The sequence below is a fragment of the Choloepus didactylus genome, chromosome 20, assembly GCF_015220235.1.
Source record: "Choloepus didactylus isolate mChoDid1 chromosome 20, mChoDid1.pri, whole genome shotgun sequence".
In the NCBI taxonomy this organism is placed as follows: Eukaryota; Metazoa; Chordata; class Mammalia; order Pilosa; family Megalonychidae; genus Choloepus; species Choloepus didactylus.
Window position 1 is genome coordinate 58,378,461 of NC_051326.1, and position 23,889 is coordinate 58,402,349.

The window sequence follows — 23,889 nt, forward strand, 5'->3', positions numbered from 1 at the left end:
CCTCTTTGAACAGACCATGTCATGTTTGTGCATGGAGGGTGGGGGTAGGAGAAGAAAGTATAAAGGGTTCTATGCTAGTGTGTTTATAATGAGGCAAATTAGCCATTGTCCTGTATGTTCTGTACAATTCTTTTTGCTTTGCTGTGTAGTTAGTGTATATAATCGACATACAAGCCCTGATTTTACAACATCTGGTCCTTCTAGATGTTAAAAATGTTGCCAGTGTATGATTAAAGTAGAGTTAGTGTGTTAAAATTCATAATAAAGACTGTCTTTCTTAAAAAAAAAAAAAAAAGATTTTCTGTTCCCATTGAAACGTAATCATCTTTTTACTGTAAATTTCACATCTGAAAATTTTCATATATGCACCTTTCTAAAGCATTCAATAAAATCTGATTTTCTTTTATTTAAAATAAAATGGTTTCATTCAAACTAATACTTTGTTCATAACAAAATAATTAATGTCCAAAATAATTTGTTACACACGGTCTTCAAGTTAGAAATGGGCTGTTTGTAAAGTATATTTTAAAGTTAATTGTTTATGAATTGGAGCCAAATTTTCCCTAGAAACAATGTTAAACTTTTTGATTAGATTTCCAGACCAGCTCAAAATATGTGTGAAGTATGAAAAGCCATTGTGAGTCTTTGGGAAAATTCTTTCACAGGTCTATCTTAAGTGGCTAGAAACTCATTTGACTCTTCTTTTTACTCTCTGCCTGCCTTCTGGGCACTAGAGAGGAAAATATTATATTTATATTATTATGGATAAAGTAAGTTGTATCATTCAATGGAATACTGTAAAGTAGTTTAAATAAACAGGTACAGCTATATGAAACAACATAGATAAATCTCACAAAGATTATCCTGAGTGGAAAAATCTAGAGACTCAGGTATCCTTGGGCAAGAGGAGGCAGAGCCAATAGATAGTTGCTGGAAGAGAGTGCCAGGGGGTTCCCAGGGTTCTGGTTATGTTCTGTTTCCCGATCTGGGCCCCAGTTACTTGGATGTGTTCAATTTGTGAAAATTCATCCAGTTATACTCTTAAAATTTGTGTCCCTTTTTATATAAAAAGTTTACATACACATAAAAATATAGTTAAATTACGGTTGCACACTTAGATAGAAAGCTATAAAGGTAAACAAGGAATTGATTATCAAGAGTCAAGATCATCTGTACCTTTGGAGGAACTGGACGGGACATGAGAAGAACAGGCTTCTGGGGTGCTGATAATGCTCTTTTTCTTGATGTAGATGGTGGCGACACGGAATTCACTTTGTGATGAATTATTGAGCTGCACATTTTTGTCCTGTGTACTTTTCTGTATGTGTTATATTTCACAGTTTAAAAAAAAGATTTAAAATAAAAGAATCGCCTTTATAGAAAAAATAAGCCCAGACTCAGGTTGCTGTGGACATTTTGTCTTATTGTTTAGACTAGAGCAGTACTTCCAAACCCTACAGCACGTAAGAAACACCTGGGGACTATGTCAAAATATAGTATTCATGAGCCTGTTTCCAGGTCTGGGTGGGGCCTATGGTTTTGCGTTTCTAAGAAGTTTCCAGGTGATGCTTATGCTGTAAGTCTTTGAATAGCAAGTCCTTTTTACTAGAAATTCAGAATCTCAGGACCCATCCCAGATCTATGAAACAGAATCTGCATTCTAACAGATTCTCTAGGTGATGGGTATGTGCATTACAGTTTGAAAAGCTCTGGTCTAGACTCAAGTGCAGTGATTCTCAAACTTGCTACACAGTGGAGTTACCTGGGGAGTTTCAAAGAATCCCAGTGCTGGAGATGAACTCCATACCAACTCAGTTAAAATCCCAGTTCTTTACAGGGACGGTTTCAAAGATCCAAGTGGAGAATCCTCAACCCAGAAGGGTATCAAGAAGAAAAGTCTTAACTGCAGATAGAGAGAAGGAAAAGGGATTTCCTATGGCTACCACATAGCCTGGCTGTGGTGACAATTGATGTGCAAGAAATTTAAGTCATAGATTTTATGTGTACTTGTGTTTCAAATTATACTATTTTAAAGAAATCTATGATTTTTCACTGGGCAATTATTACAATTGATGGTGTGAGGCTACAGACTGATAACTTATTTCTCCAAGGCATGGGACGAATTTCAAAAAAAAAATAAACCAAACTTGTCATTCCTTGTTCATTCTTGTAAGCCTTGCTCAAACTCGTATTTCAACTTTAGCCTTTTTTTTAAGACTGTGAAGGAGTTTCGTTATGTTTCTCTAATTTTGAGACATTCATTAAAATGTATTTATTGAAGTTCTTGTTATTTAAATTTAATGCCTTTTATATGGTAGTACTCTAAGACAAATGAAAAGAAACCTCAGGTTTTCCTGAACATTTTGTTCTCTTTGTTCCTGGCTCCAGGCATCTTCTTGCAACTGTGGACTAATTTTAGGGTCCAAATGGCCCTTTCGCTACAGTACGTTTTGAAGGTCAATGTGAATTGATTGCTTTTTATCGCTTTGTTTTCCTATGATCCCTAGCCTAAACTGTTTAGAAACTTGGAAATTGGACTTGATATGTTTATTAGTCTCGTCAAGGCTCTTTCAGTGGTGTGATTAATCTTTTTACCTAGCTTTCTGTTATTCTGTTTTTAAAAAAAGAATGCTGTTTCAGACCCTGGTGATTAACATGGTTTTCTACCATTCGTTTTTCTCTCTCAGAGCATGGATCACTTTGATGACATTGGTCCCAGTGTTGTAATGGCTTCCCCAGGGATGATGCAAAGTGGGTTATCCAGAGAGCTGTTTGAAAGCTGGTGTACTGATAAAAGGAACGGAGTCATTATAGCAGGATACTGTGTAGAGGGGACCCTTGCCAAGGTCAGTTATAGTCACGGGATATATTGTGTTACTCCTAATCACAATTGCAGATGTGACAGTATCCTCATTTCCCATTGAAGTAATTCTTTCACAAATACAGAATTTGATTTAAAAAATAAATAAGGATGGAAATAGGTAGCTAGAGATGCCCAAAAGGTTGAGGACGTAGGCAGAAGGTATGCACATTAGGGACTGAGAAAGGCTCATCTGGTTGCAAGTAAAAAGTGGAAAGGAGCCTACTTGAGACTGATGCAGGAATGTCCTCATCTGATGAAGTTCACTAATAAAGCTTCTCCTTGAAAAGCTGTCTAACATGTTTGGGTTGACTCATAGGGATGTAGGTAAGCATTGTAGAAAATATGTATACAACTTTAAAGCCAACTTTTTTGAGCATCGAAATATCACGTTCACTTACCTCCTCTTACCTATAACTTCTTTTCTGCTTTTTTAAAATACAGTATGATTCCCCATTTTGATCCTTTTTATTGCTTTACATTATTCTGTGAAGTCACTGAGAGAGAATATTGGCCATGTAGTTAAAATAGATTTCCAAATTAGAAACACATCTGTCTTTTATAAACATTCTCGTATCTGGAAAGTGACTTTTTTAGAGCAGTAAGAGAGTTGTTAGCAAATCAAGCTTGCCTTCCTAATCATAAATGTAATAGTTTTCTTTGCCAGCACTCTAAATACATTGTTTTAATTTATCTGCTTACTTTGCTGATTAAATGTTTGCTTGATCAAGAAAATAAGTATTTGACATTTACTGAATCAGTAGTGTTAGAATGATTTTTATGCTAACAAGTTCTAAATTTAACATAAGAATTTATTGCTGCATGGAAACAGAAAATGTACCTTTTCTAATTGAATATATATACATTTTTTTGGTTTTTAATAGCATATCATGTCTGAACCTGAAGAAATCACTACCATGTCTGGACAGAAGTTACCACTGAAAATGTCTGTTGATTACATTTCTTTCTCTGCTCACACAGATTACCAGCAAACCAGTGAATTTATTCGTGCTTTGAAACCTCCTCATGTGGTTAGTCTATGAATTCGACTTATGATATTAAAAAAAAATAATGCCCAAGAAACTTTGCAGCAGCTAGTCCACAAATCAAACACTACCTTCCCTTTATTAGCAAAGCACTTTCACTTATACTTGGGATTGAACTTTACAATTCCTCTTCTAGTTAGGCAAGGTATGCATTTTAATTTCCTCCATTTTATGCTAGGACTCTTATTCAAATCTTCTAACCCCAAAGCCAGTGTTCTTTCCATTATTTTCTGCTTAATAACTATAGCATAGGCTTTGGAATCAGGTTGTTTGTTTTGAATACCAGCTCTATCCCATATTTTCTATGTAATCCTGGGCAGGTTACTTAACCTCTCTGTATTTCGAGGGTAATAATAATACCCTATTAATAGTAAACGTTTAAGATGGAAGAAAATAAGAAATACATAACATAGCTCCTTATAAATATAACTTGTATATATTTTTAAGTTTCATGTAATTATAAAAGTAGCAATTATATATTTTGGTGGGATTGGAGAGGGGTAAACTGAGATTACGTATTTTTTATCAGTAATATTTACAGAATATCTGTCTATGGGAAACGAAGTTTTCTTTCTGAATGTATTGAAAACTAATGTAGATGAAACAGCCTTTTGTTAGTTTTTGAGTATTTTTACCATAATAGTCCCCACAGTGTTTGTCATTGGCTCTTAATGAGCAGATTCTTTGGTGGAGAAGCTCACTGATATAGCATGTATAGTTTAGTTACAGGGTAGATGCCTCATAAGTGGTTTTTAGGTTTGTAGTTTAGGGATATAAAATTCCCCCAGACTTTAAAGCCATGGAGAAAAAGCAGGGTTTTTTCCCCTCTGGTACCGCCACCTCATCCTCAGTCCCATTTCACCTCTTCAGTCTTCTGTGCTTTGTCTCTGTGATTGACAGTTTAAATCTATGAGTACTTGATGCTCACCTGCTTTCAGTATCCAGGTCTAGGAAAAGTATATCTACATGATAAAACAGTAGTACTATTAGTGGTGATGGCAGATAAATAATAACTAGTATTTATTGAGTTTTTGCCGTGTGCCAGGCACCATGCTAGTGTTTTACATGTATCACCTTGTTTAATCCTCACAACCAACAACTGTTTTGTAAATGAGTAAACTGAGATGGTCAAGTACTTCGCCCAAGGTTACTGCAGCTAGTAAGTGGCAGTGCCGGGATTTGTGTTCAGGCAGCCAGGCCCAATGCCTGGACTTTTCACCAGTCTGCTCTCTGCCTCTGCCTGGTACACCGGGTATGTTCTGTTAGCCTCAGACAAGAAATGATATGCCAGCGCTCTATTGGTTAAAAGCTATCTATCTTTAAAATATGGGTTATAAAAGTGAATAGAAAGAGATTGGGAGTTAATATAATAGTTATAAATACCTCTCCAAACTTGTAATTTCATTTGCTCCTGAAATACTTTTATTTAGTATTGCTTTAATAAACAGAAGAAAATGTCAGAAGTCATCCCCACCTCCCCTAACCAAAAAGCTTCTTTTGAAAGTCTTGTATTAGAAATCTAGAGAAAAGTATGAGCATTTTCTGAGATAGTTGGAATAGCAGTAGTTTCATATCAGAATCATTTACATTTAAAGCTGGTAAAATGACTATTGAAGTCACCTAGTCCAGCCCCTTTACTAACATGAGCATGGAAGCCTAGAGAATTCAGTGGCTTTCACAAAGTGGCGTATCTAGTTAGTGCAAAGATTGGTGTAGAAAATAAGTTTCTTTACTCTCTTTTGGAATAGTTCCACTTAAGGATCTTTTAAAGCCAAACGGAATTTAAGATGTCTTTATCAAGTTTGATTGACTGGGGGACCTTAAAAATAGTAAAATTTAATAATTTCGAGTATTTTCTGTATATTTAACTCAGGCAACGGCTATTGTTAATCTAATTAAGGATGTTTTCCTATGCTCTTTTACATTTTATTCTATGTAGATTTTAGTACATGGAGAACAGAACGAGATGGCCAGATTGAAAGCAGCCCTGATTCGAGAATACGAAGATAATGATGAAGTTCACATAGAGGTTCATAATCCTCGGAATACAGAAGCAGTGACCTTAAACTTCAGAGGAGAAAAATTAGCTAAGGTAAAAGGCTAGGTTTCTTAATCCTATTCATGACTCTTCTTTATGAAGTACATTCTTCTCAAGAACTTCTAAGTGAAACTTTTTAAGGAGTTATCTTAAACTTTAAATATGAGATATATGTTAATGAACTTTATGACATTCTTTTAATTCAAAATGAGCCAGACGTGAGAAATTAATTGATGGCTATCCTTTTGTAAAGTCGAAGTTGAAGAAAAAAACAAATTAATAAAATCTATGATGTGAGGCTTTTGTTGCAGAAAAAGAACAGAATGCTTGTATTTACACTGTTCAACAAAACTTTTCCGGGACCAATTTAATGGTCTTGTATCTGAAAAAATACATTCACTTGAAAATCTAGAACAGTATACCAAAACTCTGTTGGTTGAGATGTGGGGAGAAAAAAAAGATTTTGCAGTCAAACAATATAGGAGAAACTGAATTGAACAAAATTAAGCTGATTTCTAGAAATATGTCATTTTTAAAAATATTTAGCTTTACATATGCATAGAGAAACTTTCAATACCCATTCCCCCAAATATGGTTTCTTACCAGAGTATTGTTTGGTTTTTTCAGCCATAATTTTAATTATTTAAAGTCATTAACTTTGGTTATTTTTTCCTCAAGTGCAGTAACCTTACTTAGGGAGAAGTCAGATTTATGGCAGCCATCCTGAACCATGTAGAACAGAAACTGAAAAAAAAAATAGGTTAAAAGAGCATGTCCGTAAAGAACTATCAAAGCATCCATGTTCTTTACTTTCTAGAAATATCAGACCAACCAATTTTATATATGTTAACAAAACAGCATATTGGAAACTGGAACACACTTCAGTAAAGAGAGAAGCAGCAACAGGTAGCAGATGCAGTCAGAAGAATAATTAATCAGTATTGCTCTCTGAGTTACTTATTTGACAGGCAGACAAACATTCCTACAGGTGGGAGCGTCACAGTATTGAAAACAATTTCCTAGGAACAAAGCTCCTATCCATAAAGTCACCTGCATTTAGGGAGAAAATAACCCTAAGAAATCAAGTGGAAGAGAGCAATCCTTGTGTATAGTTTTAAGAACAAAACCTATCAATGTCTGGCTTCTTATACCATTAATATGGGTGTTCCAGTTTGCTAATGCTGCCTTTTCACAAAACACCAGAAATGGATTGGCTTTTATAAAGGGGGTTTATTTGGTTACACAGTTACAGTCTTAAGGCCATAAAGTGTCCAAGGTAAGTCATCAACAATCGGGTTCCTTCACTGGAGGATGGCCAGTGGTGTCTGGAAAAAACCTCTGTTAGCTGGGAAGGCAAGTGGCTTTCTCCCAGGATGTTCCTCTCTAGGCTGCAGTTCCTCAAAAATGTCACTCTTAGTTTTTCTTGGGGTGTTTTTCCTCTCTCAGCTTCTCCGGAGCAACAGTCTGCTTTCAATGGCCATCTTCAAACTGTCTCATCTGCAGCTCCTCTCTCAGCAACTGTGCATTCTTCAAAGTGTCCCTCTTGGCTGTAGTAAGCTTGCTTCTTCTGTCTGAGCTTATATAGTGCTGTAGTAAACTAATCAAGGCTCATGCTGAATGAGTGGGGCGACACCTCCATGGAAATTATCCAATCAGAGTTATCACCTACATTTGGGTGGGTTGCATCTCCATGGAAACACTGAAAGAATTACAATCTAATTAACACTAATATTTTTGCCCACACAAGATTGCCTCAAAGATAATGGCGTTCTGGGGGACATAACACATCCAAACTGACACAATGGGATATGCTCTTTATTCCCCTAAGTTCGTTTATTTGTAGTTGAGAAAAGTTATATTTTAGAATGGTGGGTGTCATGTTTGTAATGGCGTTAGATTTTGTTTTTGAGCAATCATTACTCTTTTCTCTTAAAATATTTTACACTTGCACATACATACATATCTTTATTGATCTTTGTATTCAAGATACTCCTTTTGGTGTTAGGTTTAGCACAGAATCCCACCTTTCTGTAAATGGAGCTCAGTCTGTGTGAATCTGATAACCAGACTGAGGCAGCTCGTGGGTCTCCAGCTTGCACTTCCTGTCCTTCCCCCCAGAGGCAGCTGTTGAAAACTATTAAGAGCCCCAGCACCTAGGAGGCTTTCACTGGATGTTGAACCGATTGGGAATAAACTGACTTTAGCCATTCTTGCCAGATCTGCCCCCGTGATTCTTCCCTTTGGGATATTGGGAGCCATGTTACTTCCCTGCTTGTGAAGATCATTGTATATTTTTCATGGTTAATTCATGTGTTTTCAAAGACTACATGTCTCCTGCTCGTCTTTATGCTTGAGTTAACTGTGAATAACTGTGGTTTACAAGATGCTAATTTTTTTTTCTTTCTTCTTTTCTTTTTTTTGTAATAGGTCATGGGCTTTTTAGCAGACAAAAAACCAGAACAAGGCCAACGGGTCTCAGGAATACTTGTTAAAAGAAACTTTAATTATCACATTCTTTCTCCTTGTGACCTCTCCAGTAAGTACACTATTAAGTGTCAAATATAATTTGTTGTTAGCATTGAAAGAAAATCTATGAAAACTTCTCTTACTATTGGCCAAATTTTAAGTAACAACCAAGTAATAAAATTGAAATAGGTGGAAGTTAATATCAAGTTGGCATTATGGGAAAAAATATATTCCTTGAACTAATGAAATGTTTAAATTTTTTTTGAAGTAACCTTCTTAGTCAAAAGCATTTCACTTCTAAAAGCAGATCTATTGCTCCTGCTGACCTTTTAGCTAGCCTTTTACAACAAAGTATTGGTGCTTTTATTTTCTGAAGTAACTTTGGACTCCCCAAATAAGCATTTTTTTTAAATGACCTACAGTTTTACATAACTTGCTGAATCTTTCTTTTCTTCACCAAAAAAAATGGTCAGAAGTAAGGGACTAAAACTTATGTGATTTAAAAGGAAGAAAATATTAATGTGAAGCCTAATTTTCTTCATTGTGTTGGAACTTTTATTCATCATCCAAATAAATGATATCAACTATATAGCCAAAGCCTAAAGCGTGCATAATTGAAGCTCATTATGGAGGAGAATAAAAATCCCTACAACTCTAAATAGGAGAACATTTAAGTTTGTGAATTGCTATTTTTCCAAAGTTTATAAACATTTCCTTGTGTGTTCTGTGCCTGTGTAACTGCTAAGCCATCAGTTAGTATTACTTTTTCAATAAACATGGCACTATCTTCAAGTAAATAAATGTGCTCAATTTTATTCATATAAATTATAATTGCTTTCTGAAGGAATAAGAATAGCAGCTGTTTTTATCTGTGAAATAGGCCAACTGTCAGCTTTCAGACCATCACACAAGTAATATGTTATTCATTCCTTCATTTAGCAATTAGTGAACTCTTACTCTATGCCAGGCATTGTGCTAGGTTCTGGAGGACTAAAGATTTCTTTAGAAGCACAGTCCCAATCGTTGAAAAGCCCTTAGTCTAATAAGAGAAATACGTCTTTTGGAAAGAGAATCACAATGTTGATCAGCAACATATAGAAATGCATTATAATGAAAAACGGTCTGGTAGAGTTGGGGGAAGCTTTGCAAAATGAGGCAGTGCTATGCCAGGTGTTGTAGGATTGCTAGGAATTGCCAGTCAGAAAAGCAGGCAGTAACAGCTGGTGCACACCGGCTGGGTGCCATCAAAGGACATGATGTGTTCAGAGGAGTGAGGGTGGTTTCCTGTGGCTGGAGCATGAGGTGATGATGGGAGGTATGGGAAGAAATGTAGAGTGGGACTAAATGAAGAAGCACCTTGGTAGCTTTCTGGAAAATACAATGTTCTCATCTACTTCGCTTTTATGTATTTTTTCCTTACTTCGAATGTGTGTTTGCAAATTGTATATTGTGGGACTAGTATTGTTACTTACAGTATATTCTGATTTTCTCTTCAGATTATACTGACTTGGCCATGAGCACTGTAAAACAGACTCAAGCTATCCCATATACTGGTCCTTTTAATTTGCTGTATTACCAACTACAGAAATTGACAGGTATGTGTATTTACTGAAATTCGTCTAATCATTTTCTGTTGTTGAGTAAGGTAATTATATACCTACAAAGTGATATTATTTAATTTTGCTGATTGTCTTATAATTACACAAATTTTATTTGTATTTCATTTGGTCATGTTTAAAATATACTCAAATTTTTAAAAATCTCTTTATACCTCTTCTCCTTGATCCACTTAAAATTCTAAGAATATCAGTAGTTTTTGCTCCTTGTATTTAAAATCTGCTTTAGTTAATTTTATCTCTTTCTCTTTGCTCAATCAAAATAATTTTTCTGGTTCTGTCAGTCCCAGTCTACACAGTAAGTTTTATAAGATGACATGACGACTGACCTAAGGCCGGTGGGATGCAGTAAATCTTTTTTTCATGTTAAACCATTTTGTATTAGAAATTTTTGTGTATTAATATAATGAGGGGCAATGACTAAATTAAAAGATGTGAACTTTCTCATAAAGCAGGAATGCTTTTCAAATTATGAAATATGTTTTCTATTAATATACTCTTAATAATTGATATAGAAAGTACTAAGGTGAAATAAACCACCAGAAAGAACCTCATGTTAAAATTATGGGTCATAGCATAGAAAGGTAATAAGTTTGTCTGAATTAATCCTTTATTCAGAAATTACTGGGATGATGAGAAGAATCTCATCTTAGACAATAGAATTTCCCCGTAGAACAATAAAACTTACAAAAACAAAGTAAAAGTGACAGTTGACCAGTCTCAAATTAAATGTGCTAATGGAAAACTGAATCTTTTGTACAAACATCAGTGTTTAGAATCACCAAAGTTTGCTACTGATAAAATGTTTAATGTCTAAGGTGTAAATTCTACTTAGTTCTGTGGTATGTTATTATACTTATTGGTATCCTTCAATTGCTATAAATAATTAACATAACACCTAACTGGATAGAAATGGACTATGGAAATGAGTTATTTGATTAATTTTTCATTGTGTATCAGCTATATTTCAGTTATCTGTATAAACAAATAAATAATTATATCTCTAGAAGATAATCAGAAAATTATATATGTTTTATATTACTTTTTTTCAGGTGATGTAGAAGAATTAGAAATTCAAGAAAAACCTGCTCTGAAAGTATTCAAAAATATTACTGTAATACAGGAACCAGGAATGGTGGTATTAGAAGTAAGATAAGATCATTTACCTAAACAAAGAGGAAAAATTTTTAAAAAGTGATCACCTGTAATGTTAACGAAAATTAGTTTCTTCTCAATCAGGGAAAAAAAAAACACCAATATATATGCATATTTTCTTTTCAAGATCAGTTTTAAATATAGCATAGCTAGACATTTTCTATGTAGTTAAGAATGTAGTTAAAATTTTAATTCTGTTATATTCAAACAGTCTTGTAATGCTCTACTCTTTTAAAGAGAGTGGAATCTTGAAGATTCAAATAAGCAACACTAAAGTAGCCAAAATCCAAAAAGGCTAGAAATCATTCATTCAGATATATGCAGTTCCTACTGGTAGATTTTTAAATTCCTTCTTGTAGACTTTGAAACCCAGACCCCAAGGAATTAGATGGCTGACTCTATAGGTTGGTGTCTGTTGAGTGTAAGACTTTCAAAGAGTCCTGGGCAGAGTGATCGAGAGGTGCCTGGTCTCTCTGCCTCAAAGTAAAAATTGTATGCAAATTTCCCAGGCCAATTTTATTTTTAAAAACAAACAAGAAAGGTCTGTCTGGCCTAGTCCCACTTGAGTTCTGTGACGTAAGTCTAAATTTGATTCATAAGGTGAAAAAGAAGTAACAAGAAAGTGTCACAGGGAGTACTTAAGTTATAACGTGAAATTATGTACAATAATACATAAAACTTTAATACAGAGAAAGTAGGAAAGTTACTAAAGACATTAATTCAGCTCTGCTACTAAATACTGTTAAAGAATTTATTTTTGTCTCTGGACTTAACATGTCAAAATTTTAGAGAAAATTTTTCAAGTGCCTCATGTTGATTCTAAAAGTATTTTTTGAAGAGTTAATAAAGATAGGGAGGGAGCTCATTCCTGAAATAATTATGTTGGTGGCACTCTAAACTGGTAGACGTGAAAAACACTGGGCACAAGAAAAAGTGTCAAATGATCTTAGGCTTCATATGAGTAACAAAAGTAAATGTTTGAAAATATTTCCCTATGCTCTGTATGCTGCTAAAATATAGTGATTAGGAATTTGAGTTACTGCCTGTGTTAGCTTGGACAAGTTACTTTTGAGCCTCAGTTTCCCCTTTATAAAAAGATGTCAATTGTACTTACTCTCTGTTGTGAGAATTAAACGAGATAATTCCTATAAAGCAATTGGTACAGAGTAAATTTTGCGATTATTAAAATTAGAGGAGTCTACCATGCTGAGAATTAATATTGTTTAGTGACATCAAAATAAATGATTAATTTCAGGAAATGAATCAGTTAATTTTCTTAGTAATTAGACTAATCTTTTATTCAGTTGCATCATCTCAGTGAAAATACTAGAAGCAGTAGACCCATCCATAGGTGGGTGGGTAATAGTCATAGCTTTGGGGGTTGGTTGTATTTATCCCTTCGTAATACTGCCTTTTCCTTTGCAGTGGTTAGCAAATCCTTCCAATGATATGTATGCAGATACAGTAACAACCGTGATATTAGAAGTTCAGTCAAACCCGAAAATAAGGAAAGGTACAGAATTATTTCTTTTTTATCAACTCTTTTATTTCTCCCATGGTCTTATGAGCTACAAAGCAGTAAATAGAGTCCTAAAGAACTCTTGATTTTTTTTTTTCATTCCTGTGTAGTTTTAAGATACAGTATATCCCTCACAGTACATATTATTCTCATTTTACTTTACTTTGTGTCTTGGATCTTTGTTGGTACTGTAAAAATTTTGTTGCAGTTACCACTAAGATAAAATCCCTTTAGTAACAGCCCTCTTAAAAGCAATTCAAGGGTCAGAGGGGAAGATGACAGCACAGAGAGGATTAGAAGCTAGTTAGTCCCCCTGGAACAACTAATAAACAACCAGGAACAACCAGTAAATAATCTGGAATAACTGCTGGGGGACAAACATGACTGTCCAGACATCATACACCAACCTGGATTGGGAGGAATGCCTGAAATCACAGCATAAAATCTGTAAGTAAAGACTGCGGACCTGTGCAGAGAGTGCCTCCTCCATGGCAGCCCAAACTGCAAAGCCTTGCAGTGCTAGAGAGCAGCACTCTCTGAACAAGCAAATATACCTCAGCCCAGTTCCAACTGAGGTTTTAATTAACAAATGTTGACTGCTCAATACAAGCTACAAATCCCCAACAAGAAGACAGAGGTTTTGGTGATGTCTGACTTTGGAGAGCTGGAGGATGTCTCTGGGAGGGAGAGAGAGCCCACAGGACTGGGTGCTGTCTCTGGCCGACAGGTGAACTGAGGGGTGCCACAGACTTGCCCTGAAGGGGGGTTTCTGTCCCTTTTTCGGCTCAGTGGAGAAAACCTCAGCCATTTTCAATTCCCAGCACTCTGACCCAGACAAGAGTGAAGATGGCAGAGGCAGAGAGACTATTCGAATGCAAATGGTATCTTCCCCAGGGGGTGTAATTTTCCTAAGAGGAAAGAGGTGGGTGCCCAGCTCTACCTGCCTTCCATTCAGAACCAAACCCTAGAGCCTGGGGGAAACAGCCACGGGCCACACCTCCTTACACCAGTCTGGAGTGACAGGCTGACAGGCGCCACCTGTTAGACAGAAAAGCACAGTGGCTTGAGACCTCACAGGGTGTATCAATCTTCTAAGACTTAATACTATAGCCTCCTTCTGCGACCTGAGCCTGTTTTGGTCTGGGAAAACCTGATTGGGGTAACCAAGGAAACCAGATGCCAGGACAACAGAAAGTTAAAACCTACACTAAGAAAAATGAAGTTATGACCCAGTCAGAGGAACAGACTTACACTTAACTGAGATACAGGAATTGAAACAACTAATGCTAAATCAATTCAGAAAGATTAGGGGAGATACGGCAAAAGAGTTGAAGCATATAATGGAAACACTGGGCGTACATAGGTAAAAATTGAAAGTTTGAAAAAACAACTGGCAGAATCTTTGGAAATGAAAGGTGCAACACAAGAGACGAAAGACACAATGGAGACATACAACAGCAGATCTCAAGAGGCAGAAGAAAACACTCAGGAACTGGAGAGCAAGATACCTGAAAGCCTACACACAAAAGAACAGATAGAGAAAAGAATGGAAAAATATGACCAATGTCTTCGGGAATTGAATGACAACACGAAATGCAGGAATGTACTTGTCATGGGTGTCTCAGAAGGAGAAGAGAAGGGAAAAGGGGCAGAAACAATAATAGAGGAAATAATGAAAATTTCCCATCTCTTATGAAAGACATAAAATTACAGATCCACAGGTGCAGTGTACCTCAAACAGAATAGATCTGAATAAGCCTATCCCAAGACACTTAATCAGATTATCAAACATCAAAGATAAAGAGAGAATCCTGAAAGCAGCAAGAGAAAAGCAATCCATCACATACAAAGGAAGCTTGATAAAACTATATGCGGATTTCTCAGTAGAAACCATGGAGGCAAGAAGGAAGTGGGGTGATATATTTAAGATACTGAAAGAGAAAAACCACCAACCAAGAATCCTATATCCGGCGAAACTGTCCTTCAAATATGAGGGAGAGCTTAAAATGTTCTCTGACAAACAGACAATGACAGAGGTTGTGAACAAGATACCTGCCCTACAGGAAACACTAAAGGGAGCACTACAGACAGAAAGGAAAACACAGGAGTGAGAGGGTTGGAAAACAATTTTGGGAGATGGTAGCACAGCAGTGTCAGTACACTGAACAAAGAATGACTGTGAGTAGGGTTGAAAGAGGAAGGTTAGGAGCATGTGGGACAACAGAAGGAAAGAGGAAACATAAAGACTAGGACTGTATAACTCAGTGAAACCTAGGGTGCTCAACAATTGTGATAAAAGGTACAAATATGTTTTTACATGAGGGAGAACAAATGAATGTCAACATTACAAGGTGTTAAAAATAGGGTGGGATTGGGGGGAAAATGCAATCAATGCAAACTAGAGACAATAATTAAAAGAAACATTGTATTATGCTTCCTCTAATGTAACAAAGGCAATATACCAAAGCTAAATACATATGTGGGGGTGGGGAATAGGGGAAGGGTATGGGAGTCTTGGCATTGGAGGTATTGTCTGACTTTATTCTACTTTGGTTTAATGCTATCTTTCCTTTTGTCGCTTCCTGGGTGCCATGTTATGTTTTTTTTTTCTCTTTCTTTTTTTTTTCTTTTTTCTCTCTACCTTCTTTGACTCTTCCTCCTTCTTTGTGGAAGAAATGGAGATGTCCTCATATAGATAGTGGTGATGGTGATGAATACATAAATACGTGACTATACAGGGAAGGATTGATTGTTTACTTAGGATGGAATGAATGGTGTGTGAACAAAACCATCTTAAAAAAAAATGGGTTCATGAAGAAATCCTGAGGGCCCTATATTGAGTGAAATAAGACAGACACATAAGGACAAATATTGCAAAGTTTCACTGATATGAACTTGTTATAATATGTAAGCTCATAGACATGAAATATAAGTTAGCAGGATATAGAACGGGGCTAAAGAATGGGGAGTGGTAGCTTATTATGAGTTCACTAGGGTGAACGTAAACATTTGGAAGTAGACAAAGGTGATGGTAGCATGCTGTGAGAGTAAGTAACAGTGCTGAGTGTTCTCTGAATGTGGTGAAAAGGGTAAGCTCAGAGTCATGTATGTCACCAGAAGGAAAGTTGGAGGTTAAAAGATGGGAATGTATAAAACAGTGGATCTTGTGGTGGACAGTGTCCATGATTAACTGTATAAATATTAGCAATCCCTCTCATGAACTAGAGCAAATGTTTGACACTATAACTAGAAGTTAATAATAGAGGGGCATATAGGGGAAAAAAATGACTATAGCAGATTATACACTACAGTTAGTAGTATTTTAATATTCTTTCATCAACAGTAACAAAAGCACTATACCAATACTATGAATCAATAATGGAGGGGGGGTGGTTAGAGCTATGGGAGGATTTGAGTTTCCTTTTTTTATCTTTATTTCTTTTCTGAAGTAATGAAAATGTTCTAAAAATTGAAAAAAAAATGGTGATAGATGCACAGTTGTATGATGGTACCATGGGCAATTGATTGTACACTTTGGATCTTTGGATAACTGTATGGTTTGTGAACAATCACAATAAAAAAAAAATTCAATCGGAAGTTCCAAAATGTGCTGGATTGAGCCACCATGCTTAAAAGGAAAATATGCCATTATATTTATGATTAATAAAACTTGTTGGATAGAATGGACTCCTTCCCCCCAATAGGCAATTTTACAATGACTTTGTTTTCTTTTCTCAGTGTTTTTCAACCAAAGGAAATGCCAGTGAAAATATTCTTTACATTGTTCAGTGAAGATATTTTAGTTATTTCTTTAGAGTTTGATTGCATTTTATAATTAATTCAGCATAATAGAGGTGTTAAGATATACATCATTAGCTTATGAGGTGGCCTTTTTTGACTCCTGGGGGAAGGAGTCGATCTTGATGTGTTCCAGGAAGTCTCCCTGCCTTTACCCGTCACATGGCATCAGCTCCTGTTCTCTAATAAAATATTCCTACTTACTAAAATTTTTTAAATAAATATACAAGTAGTTCCTTCTTTGATTTTAGGAGAAAAAAAGTTTAGCTGACTGCTTCATAATCCATCCTTTTGAAATTGGCTGCATTTATGATGTGAAACAAATAAATGCCTACACAAATCTAAATTACCCATTTGAGTTACTGCTAAGCCTTTGAATTTGTTTTGAATAATAGTCATAAACATAGTAATTTGGACTCCATTTGATAATCAATTTTAGTTGAATTAACTTGTGGATAATGAACACACCTGTGTGCAGTTAACATAGGAGATGAAGCTGTGCATTTATATGAGCCACAGAGGTAATCTTAGATGGTAAAAATAAATGAAAAGGGGCGAGTTACCTGCAGGGCTGTAAGTGGGCGAGTGACATGACCTAACAAAATTTTTAAAGGATTGCAGTGAAGCTTGTTGAGAAAAGTCTGCTGGGAGTGCAAGTATAAAAGCAGAGTCTCTAGTTAGGAGCTTTTGCATTCATCTAGTTGAAAGATGGCTTAGTCTAGGTGTAAGTGATGTAGATAGCGAAAAGTAGTTGGATTCCGGATGTAATTTGAAGGTAAAGCCAGCATTTCCTAATGGATTAAATATATGGGATGAAAGAAAGAGAGCAGACAAGATGGCTTTTAAAGAGATGGGACAGTGATCAGGGAGTGTATATGATGCTGCACCATGAGGACATTGTGGAAATTCTTTCTACACATTTATTATTTAACTAACTGACTTTATTACATCTGAACTGGATTTGAACAATTTAGAAAGGGATCAGCAATGTGGTCCACAGGCCAAATTGGACCCCTCCCCCTGGTCTCTGTAAATAAAGTTTCATTGAAACACAGCTATGTGCATTTGTTTACATACCATCTATGCTGCTTTCAACAGCAGTATTGACAGGGGCAGAGCTGAGTGGTTGCCACAGAGACTATATGGTCCACAAAGCCTAAAATACTTACCATCTGGCCACTTACAGAAAACATTTGCCAATCTCGGTTCTAGAGACATCTTTGAAGCAGTGTGATTCTTTGATAGCATTTGCTCCTTTTTCATTTCTTACCCTGCTGACACTTCAATCACAGAGTCTGAAAACACACCTTGTGTTTCTATCTGTATGTGTTTGACCTCTGACTTTATGATTTCCTCATTCTCACAGAACACTAGAAAACTTAGCCGTTTTCACAGTGCATTCTTTTATGCACTGCACCTGCTTTCAGCATGTCTGAGTTCTGTTTTGACACACACACCACCTAAGGGCAGGTATACTTGAATATTGTATGACTTATTTCACACTCAGTATAATCCCATGTGTCTGAGGAATATGTCATAAATACTAGTGATGAATAGACATACATATATTTACATACACACTTTGAATTTTTATTTTAATAGACAGTTTCATACTTAAGGTTTTTTTAAAATAATGTACGGTTTATAAGATTACTTTACATGCCAATTAACTGCTTATTTAATACTTAATTGTAATAGAATTCATGTTTATAATTAAGGTATAATGATTTTATTATATAGCTTTCTTGGCTGGCATCTGGTTAGTTGTGTAGTTGTGTAGGCAATTAAAATTCTTGAATTAAAAACGATTAGTGAAACTATGCTCTGAATTATAGAATAATTTAGGAGAAATGACAATTTGGTTCTTTTACATAGAGTTAAATATGTTTGTGGAAGAACTTGGGTCAGTTAATAAAAATTAGCACTTAGATTATATAATATTGTATCAAAAATTTAATAGTATTATATGATAAAATAATTACTTGGGCTGAGCAATTGAAAGCATATTGAAAAAATCTTTAGTTCCTTAAGTCCCTTTTTAAAATGACTGATTTTTTGGATTGTATTTCCCTGTTGATGGATGAGGTCATGAAATTAATTCTGGGATTTTCCTCCAGGATATATATGTATTGTGGGTGGGGATATATGTGTGTGTGTGTGTTTTGTCTGAAGGATTACAAAATGCTGCACTACTCTTTTTTGTAACAGTTTTATTGAGAGATAATTTACATACTCTACAATTTACCAAGTTAAATTGTACAATTCAGTGATTTTTGATATATTCAAAGATGTGCAACCATCATCACAATTCATCACCATCAACTTTAGAATATTTACTTCACTCCACAAAGAACCCCAGTGCTTTTTAGCTATAACCCACCTACCCCTCCTGTACCCCCCACCCATCCCCAGTGCAAGGAAATGACTAACCTACTTTGTGTCTCTAGATTTGCCTACTCTGGCATTTCATATAAATGAAATCATACAATATATGGCCTTTTGTGAGTGGGTGTCTTTCACTCACCGTAATGTTTTCAGAGTTCATCCACTGTATAATACAAATTGGTGCTTCATTCCTTTTTGTGGCCAGATGACGTTCCATTGTACTGATACGCCACATTTTGTTTATCTGTTCATCAGACGGACATTTGGGTTGTTTCCACCATTTGGCTAATGTTATGACCATTTGTGTACAAGCTTTTGTGTGGAATTTCTCTGTCAGTGGTGACTCTGTGTTGAGCCTTTTGAGGGACTGTACTACTTGGCTGCCTTGTGGACAGGGAAATGCTTGGTGATGTGCCAGGGTGTACTTAAACTCCGATAGAATATGGCTCATCTTCCCGAACTGTCAGTTACTTTGCAGGAGGAAGCTAACTAGTTTAACTGGAAAGTGATTTTAAATATTAATTTTTATTAAAATAAACATAGGTGCATTATTTGGTAGAATGCTGAATTTATATAGCTTTTTAGATAACAGAAAAGACTAAAGAGATCTTTCAAGCTTGACTATGCCCCTAGCATTCTTGGAGTTAAAATTTCACTCACCTCTGCTCATAAATAAAATGTGGAAAACTTTTTTAAAAACATTGGAAGTCTAATTAATTTTTTTAAATTTTTAATGTCATTTTGTGGTTCTTTAATGAGAACATGAAATAAAGTGATGAAAATACTGACTTGCCTTGTAAAGTAGATGATAAGTATACATGTTTGTCATTTTAAGTATTCCATAGTTAATTACTTTGACTTAGTAAATAATGCGCTGATTATTGTTTTGGAAGTTATGAAGGAATTTGGAAACTAAAATCTCACTTTTTTTTAATTCCAGGTGCTGTACATAAGGTTTCTAAGAAATTAGAAATGCATGTTTATAGCAAGAGGTTGGAGATCATGCTCCAGTAAGTTTTTCACCCATTATTGCTCATCAATAGGGTAACAAGGCAGAGGATGGGGAGGAAGAAGTTCTGGATTCAGTTCTGCTCAATCCCAAACTAGCTGTGGGGCTTCAGACAAGGCGCTCTGGGTGCCTATTTTCTGTCAGTAAAGAGAGCAATTTGGAACTGGGTGATCTCTCAGATCCCTTCCAGATAAACACTCTAGTTAATTCCAAGTGTGTGTGACCTGCATGGTAAGTCCCTTCTCCATAAAACAAATTTTACTTAACATAGAGCCTCGAGATATACTTACATGAGGTGGCATATTCAGCACAGATAAAGCGTTGTTATCAAAGGTAAATATTAAAACATTAGCCTAATGTTACTATGCCTTTAAGAATTACTAAAGGCATTTCTGTCATTAAATGTGAATTCTTCAGAATGGTCTTCTCCTGGACTCTGACAGTAAATCTGTGACTATGAATTACCCTCAAACTCAGTATTTTTATAAACACTAGACTGATAATAGATCTTCCCCCTTTCCTCAGGTATTATTTAAGCCTGATTTATGAAAGTTTTGCCAAATGAACTCATATAAAACTGCTTTGTAGTGGATAACTACAATTTAAGCCTATATATTATACCTAGAAAAATAAAACGATTTATATTTAGATTTATAATCTCAGCAGCTAGTATAGTGCCTTGTTCATAGTAATCTCTCAGTAAGTACATTTGAATAAATGACTGCTTCTATTTTAAATATGAAAGTTATTTAATTCAACATCCTAGCAGAATAAGGTGTTCTGCATGTTTGGAATGTTTTTATATTAACATTTCAGCTTCTTCCTTTCTTTCCCCCAAATTCCAAACTGGTAATTTTTTTTGTAAGCAGTCATTTAGTAGCTTTTAAAATATGGATAATATAATAAATAAAAATAAATGGATGGTAGACTTTAAATGGTACTCTGCTTACTGAGGCCATTACACAGCTTCAGAAAAATGTTCTTGGTGTTGTCATTTAAATCATCTCTTGTCTTACAAGTAAAAGCCAACTAACAGTGCAGTAACCGTGCAGCAGGTTCTGTTTGTTGGTTCCCAACCCTGTGGCTATCGTAGCCCGCAGTTCTATCACTATTTTTGTAGAGGACTTTACTGCTAACCTTGGAGTCTGAATGTCCTTCCCACTTTTAGATCATGACCCCTTTGACAGTCTGGTAAGAGCTGTGGAACTTCTCCCTGGGGGAGGGGGACTGAGAGGGTATGGTGAGAGGTAGAATACTGGGGGGTGGGGTGGGGGGTGGTTAGGTGATGCCCCCAGCTGAGGCCTGTGCTTGGGACTCCAGATTAAAGGGCCCCACTGTAGAAGGTGGGGTGGCAGTGCTCTCCTGGCCTGTCTGGGGAGTCCAGCTAGAACACTTCTGCTGTTGGGTGGCTCTGTTCCCAGAGGCTTTAAAGGAATAGAAAACCTATGTTCCACTGAAATAGTTAAGCTTTCCTCTAGTACAGCAGTTGGTGGTGCTGAATTAAACATTATTGCAGTTACTCAGTTTAAGCCATGCTGTGGGGACTCGGCCAGAGGTTGCTAGCCCTTCAGCTTTGCTTCCCACTCTGACTTTCTTCTCCCAAGCCTTTCCCCTACTCTCCCGCCTCCCTTTCCCACTCCTCCCCCCTCCCATTTGAATTATTAGAAACAGGAATATGAGATAAAGAGCCAAAGCTTAGATTGGCCTCATGAATGTGAGACCAAAGTGTCTAAAGCTTCAAATTGATCATACCTTAAAAAATGCAGCTTATTTTCCCAGTCATTTAAATACTTCAGATTATGTAGGAATAAATTTACTGGCTTCTTTAGCACCACCAATAATTGATTAAATGAAAATGAAACCTTTTTTTTTTCCTATCCTTATATTTAAAGAACAAGTAGTTTGTCCCCCTACCCCCTTGAGTTTAATGAGATGTCGTCAGTGCTTGGCTGTCCAAGGGATGACCAGTATCTTTGTGGATTTTGTAGATTCACTGACTTCCTTTTCCTTCCTACTTCCAGTCTACTGATTGTGCTACTGTTTGTAACTCTGTAATGGGGAAAAATGGTGAAATTAATAATTAAACCATAGCTCCTGAACAACAGAGATGGGTCTTAACTGATTTCTCCATCCCCGGCACCTGGTGAATAGATGTTCAATTAATAATGAGTTTAATTAACTCAAATTAGGCATTTAAAATTGATTAAAAGATGTGAACAGCTAAACAGAGTGGACTTACTGTTTACTAGCTGTGGGGCTTTGAGAAAAATCACTTAATTTCTTTTCCTCATTTTTATAAGGGAATCCTTACCAAAATTATTATAAATTAAGATAATGTATATAAAGTGCCTAGCACAATACCTGCTGAATAGAGCATTCTTAACAAATGATAGCTTACCTGTTTTATATTAATAAAATATATAAAGGTAAATAGGAGTTTATCTCATGGTGTAGGTAAGTATATAATTGTATTCTGCTTCATAATTGGCGCCTATCTTCAATTTTATTTTTTCCCCAAATACATTAACTTGTACTCTGCCCCAGGTAATATATTGTTCTCACTAATATTGCATCTTTGTTTATTTTAAGGGACATATTTGGGGAAGATTGTGTAAGTGTAAAAGATGGCTCTATTCTTAGTGTCACAGTAGATGGAAAAACTGCTAATATAAACTTGGAGACCCGGGTATGTAGCTGTTCCTTCTTACATTTTATGAAATTTGGGAAATAAAATAAAGGAAATAAATAATCTGTGATCCCACGCCTAACAGGTTACATTTGCATTTTGACCATTTCCTTCCAGTTTTTATTCTGTGTTTTTTTGTTTTTAACATAATTGTGTTTACGTGGTATATACAATTATACATCCTGTTCTTTCTGTCAGCAGTGCTTTTCCATGTTGCTGCATTGTATACATTTTTAACACTTGTGTATTATTACATTGTTTTCCTTTTTCATAATATACTTTAACTTAAGCATTTCTCTAGTTTGGCATCAAGTTTATTCTAGATTTTTCAAAGAAGCTGCTTTTCTGTTTGCACAAACAAGATCCAAGTGGCTTTTTAAAAAATCAGATTGTAGAACATGGCACTTGTACTGATCTCATACCAGATCTTGCCTAAGTATGTCACAAATATATGTCTTCCTTGCTGCATTGCTTTGAGGATTAGAACAATTCTAGTAAACAATAACATGTTTCAAATTTCTTTTTTATGTTCTTTTACTATATAGGTGCTTTGAGAAAAGACTAGATTTTTTTTTTAACCTCAGTAGAAAAATAGGCTAAAAACATGAACAGGTTATCATTTATCAGATCAAACTATGGGCTTTGAAGTAAAGTCAGTAGTTGTTTTTTTGGTTTGTTTTTTTTTTTTTTCCCCCAGAATTTCTCTCTTTTTAGACCCAGTTGTTTTGCTTTTTAGCAGGGCTGTAAGGAATCTTTTTATGCATAAAGGCAGCCTGTCCCCCAGGTTTGCAGTGCAGCTGTTCTGGTTCCTGATCATCAGTCCTTACATGATCTCTACTCCTACAGGAAATGTTTTTTTCAAAAAGACTATTAATTTATCTTCCATATATTCATTGTAAACTGAAGTTGAAAGGAATGTTTGTGCTTTCACTTTCAGAGCGCAGAGTGCGAAGAAGGAAGCGAAGATGATGAATCCCTCCGGGAAATGGTGGAACTGGCTGCACAAAGACTCTATGAGGCCCTTACGCCGGTTCATTGATAACCTTATGTCTCTGTATGCATTAAAACTTTTTTTATAATGCTTGACTCTACTTCTTTTACTTAAATAAAATAGTTTCTCTGGGATGGCCTACATACTTTGACATCAAATGGTCTTTATTCCAACAGCTTGAATACTGCTAGATTACCAACTAATTTATTCTTCAACTAATTACTAAATAAACTGGGCATTTTAGAATTTATTAGTTTTGCTTCCAGGCATGTGTGTGCAGCTCCCATTGAGACCTTTAAGATATGCTCATAGCAATGAAT

General features: G+C 35.8%; 1 protein-coding gene across 3 annotated transcripts in view; it reads left to right on the plus strand.

The window, feature by feature from the left end:
* CPSF3 (cleavage and polyadenylation specific factor 3) overlaps nt 1-23,657 on the plus strand; it is a 37,335-nt gene extending 13,678 nt beyond the window's left edge. For 2 of the 3 annotated variants that reach the window (XM_037813130.1, XM_037813131.1), the window contains 10 exons: nt 2,688-2,846; nt 3,745-3,891; nt 5,846-5,998; nt 8,372-8,480; nt 9,907-10,005; nt 11,079-11,173; nt 12,607-12,694; nt 19,824-19,893; nt 22,482-22,578; nt 23,516-23,617. In XM_037813130.1, the coding sequence (XP_037669058.1) occupies nt 2,688-2,846; nt 3,745-3,891; nt 5,846-5,998; nt 8,372-8,480; nt 9,907-10,005; nt 11,079-11,173; nt 12,607-12,694; nt 19,824-19,893; nt 22,482-22,578; nt 23,516-23,617 (1,119 nt within the window). Of the gene's footprint in view, nt 1-2,687; nt 2,847-3,744; nt 3,892-5,845; nt 5,999-8,371; nt 8,481-9,906; nt 10,006-11,078; nt 11,174-12,606; nt 12,695-19,823; nt 19,894-22,481; nt 22,579-23,515 lie in introns of all 3 variants that reach the window. The other variant, XM_037813129.1, reaches the window with a different exon arrangement.
* The last annotated feature ends 232 nt before the right edge of the window (nt 23,658-23,889 follow it).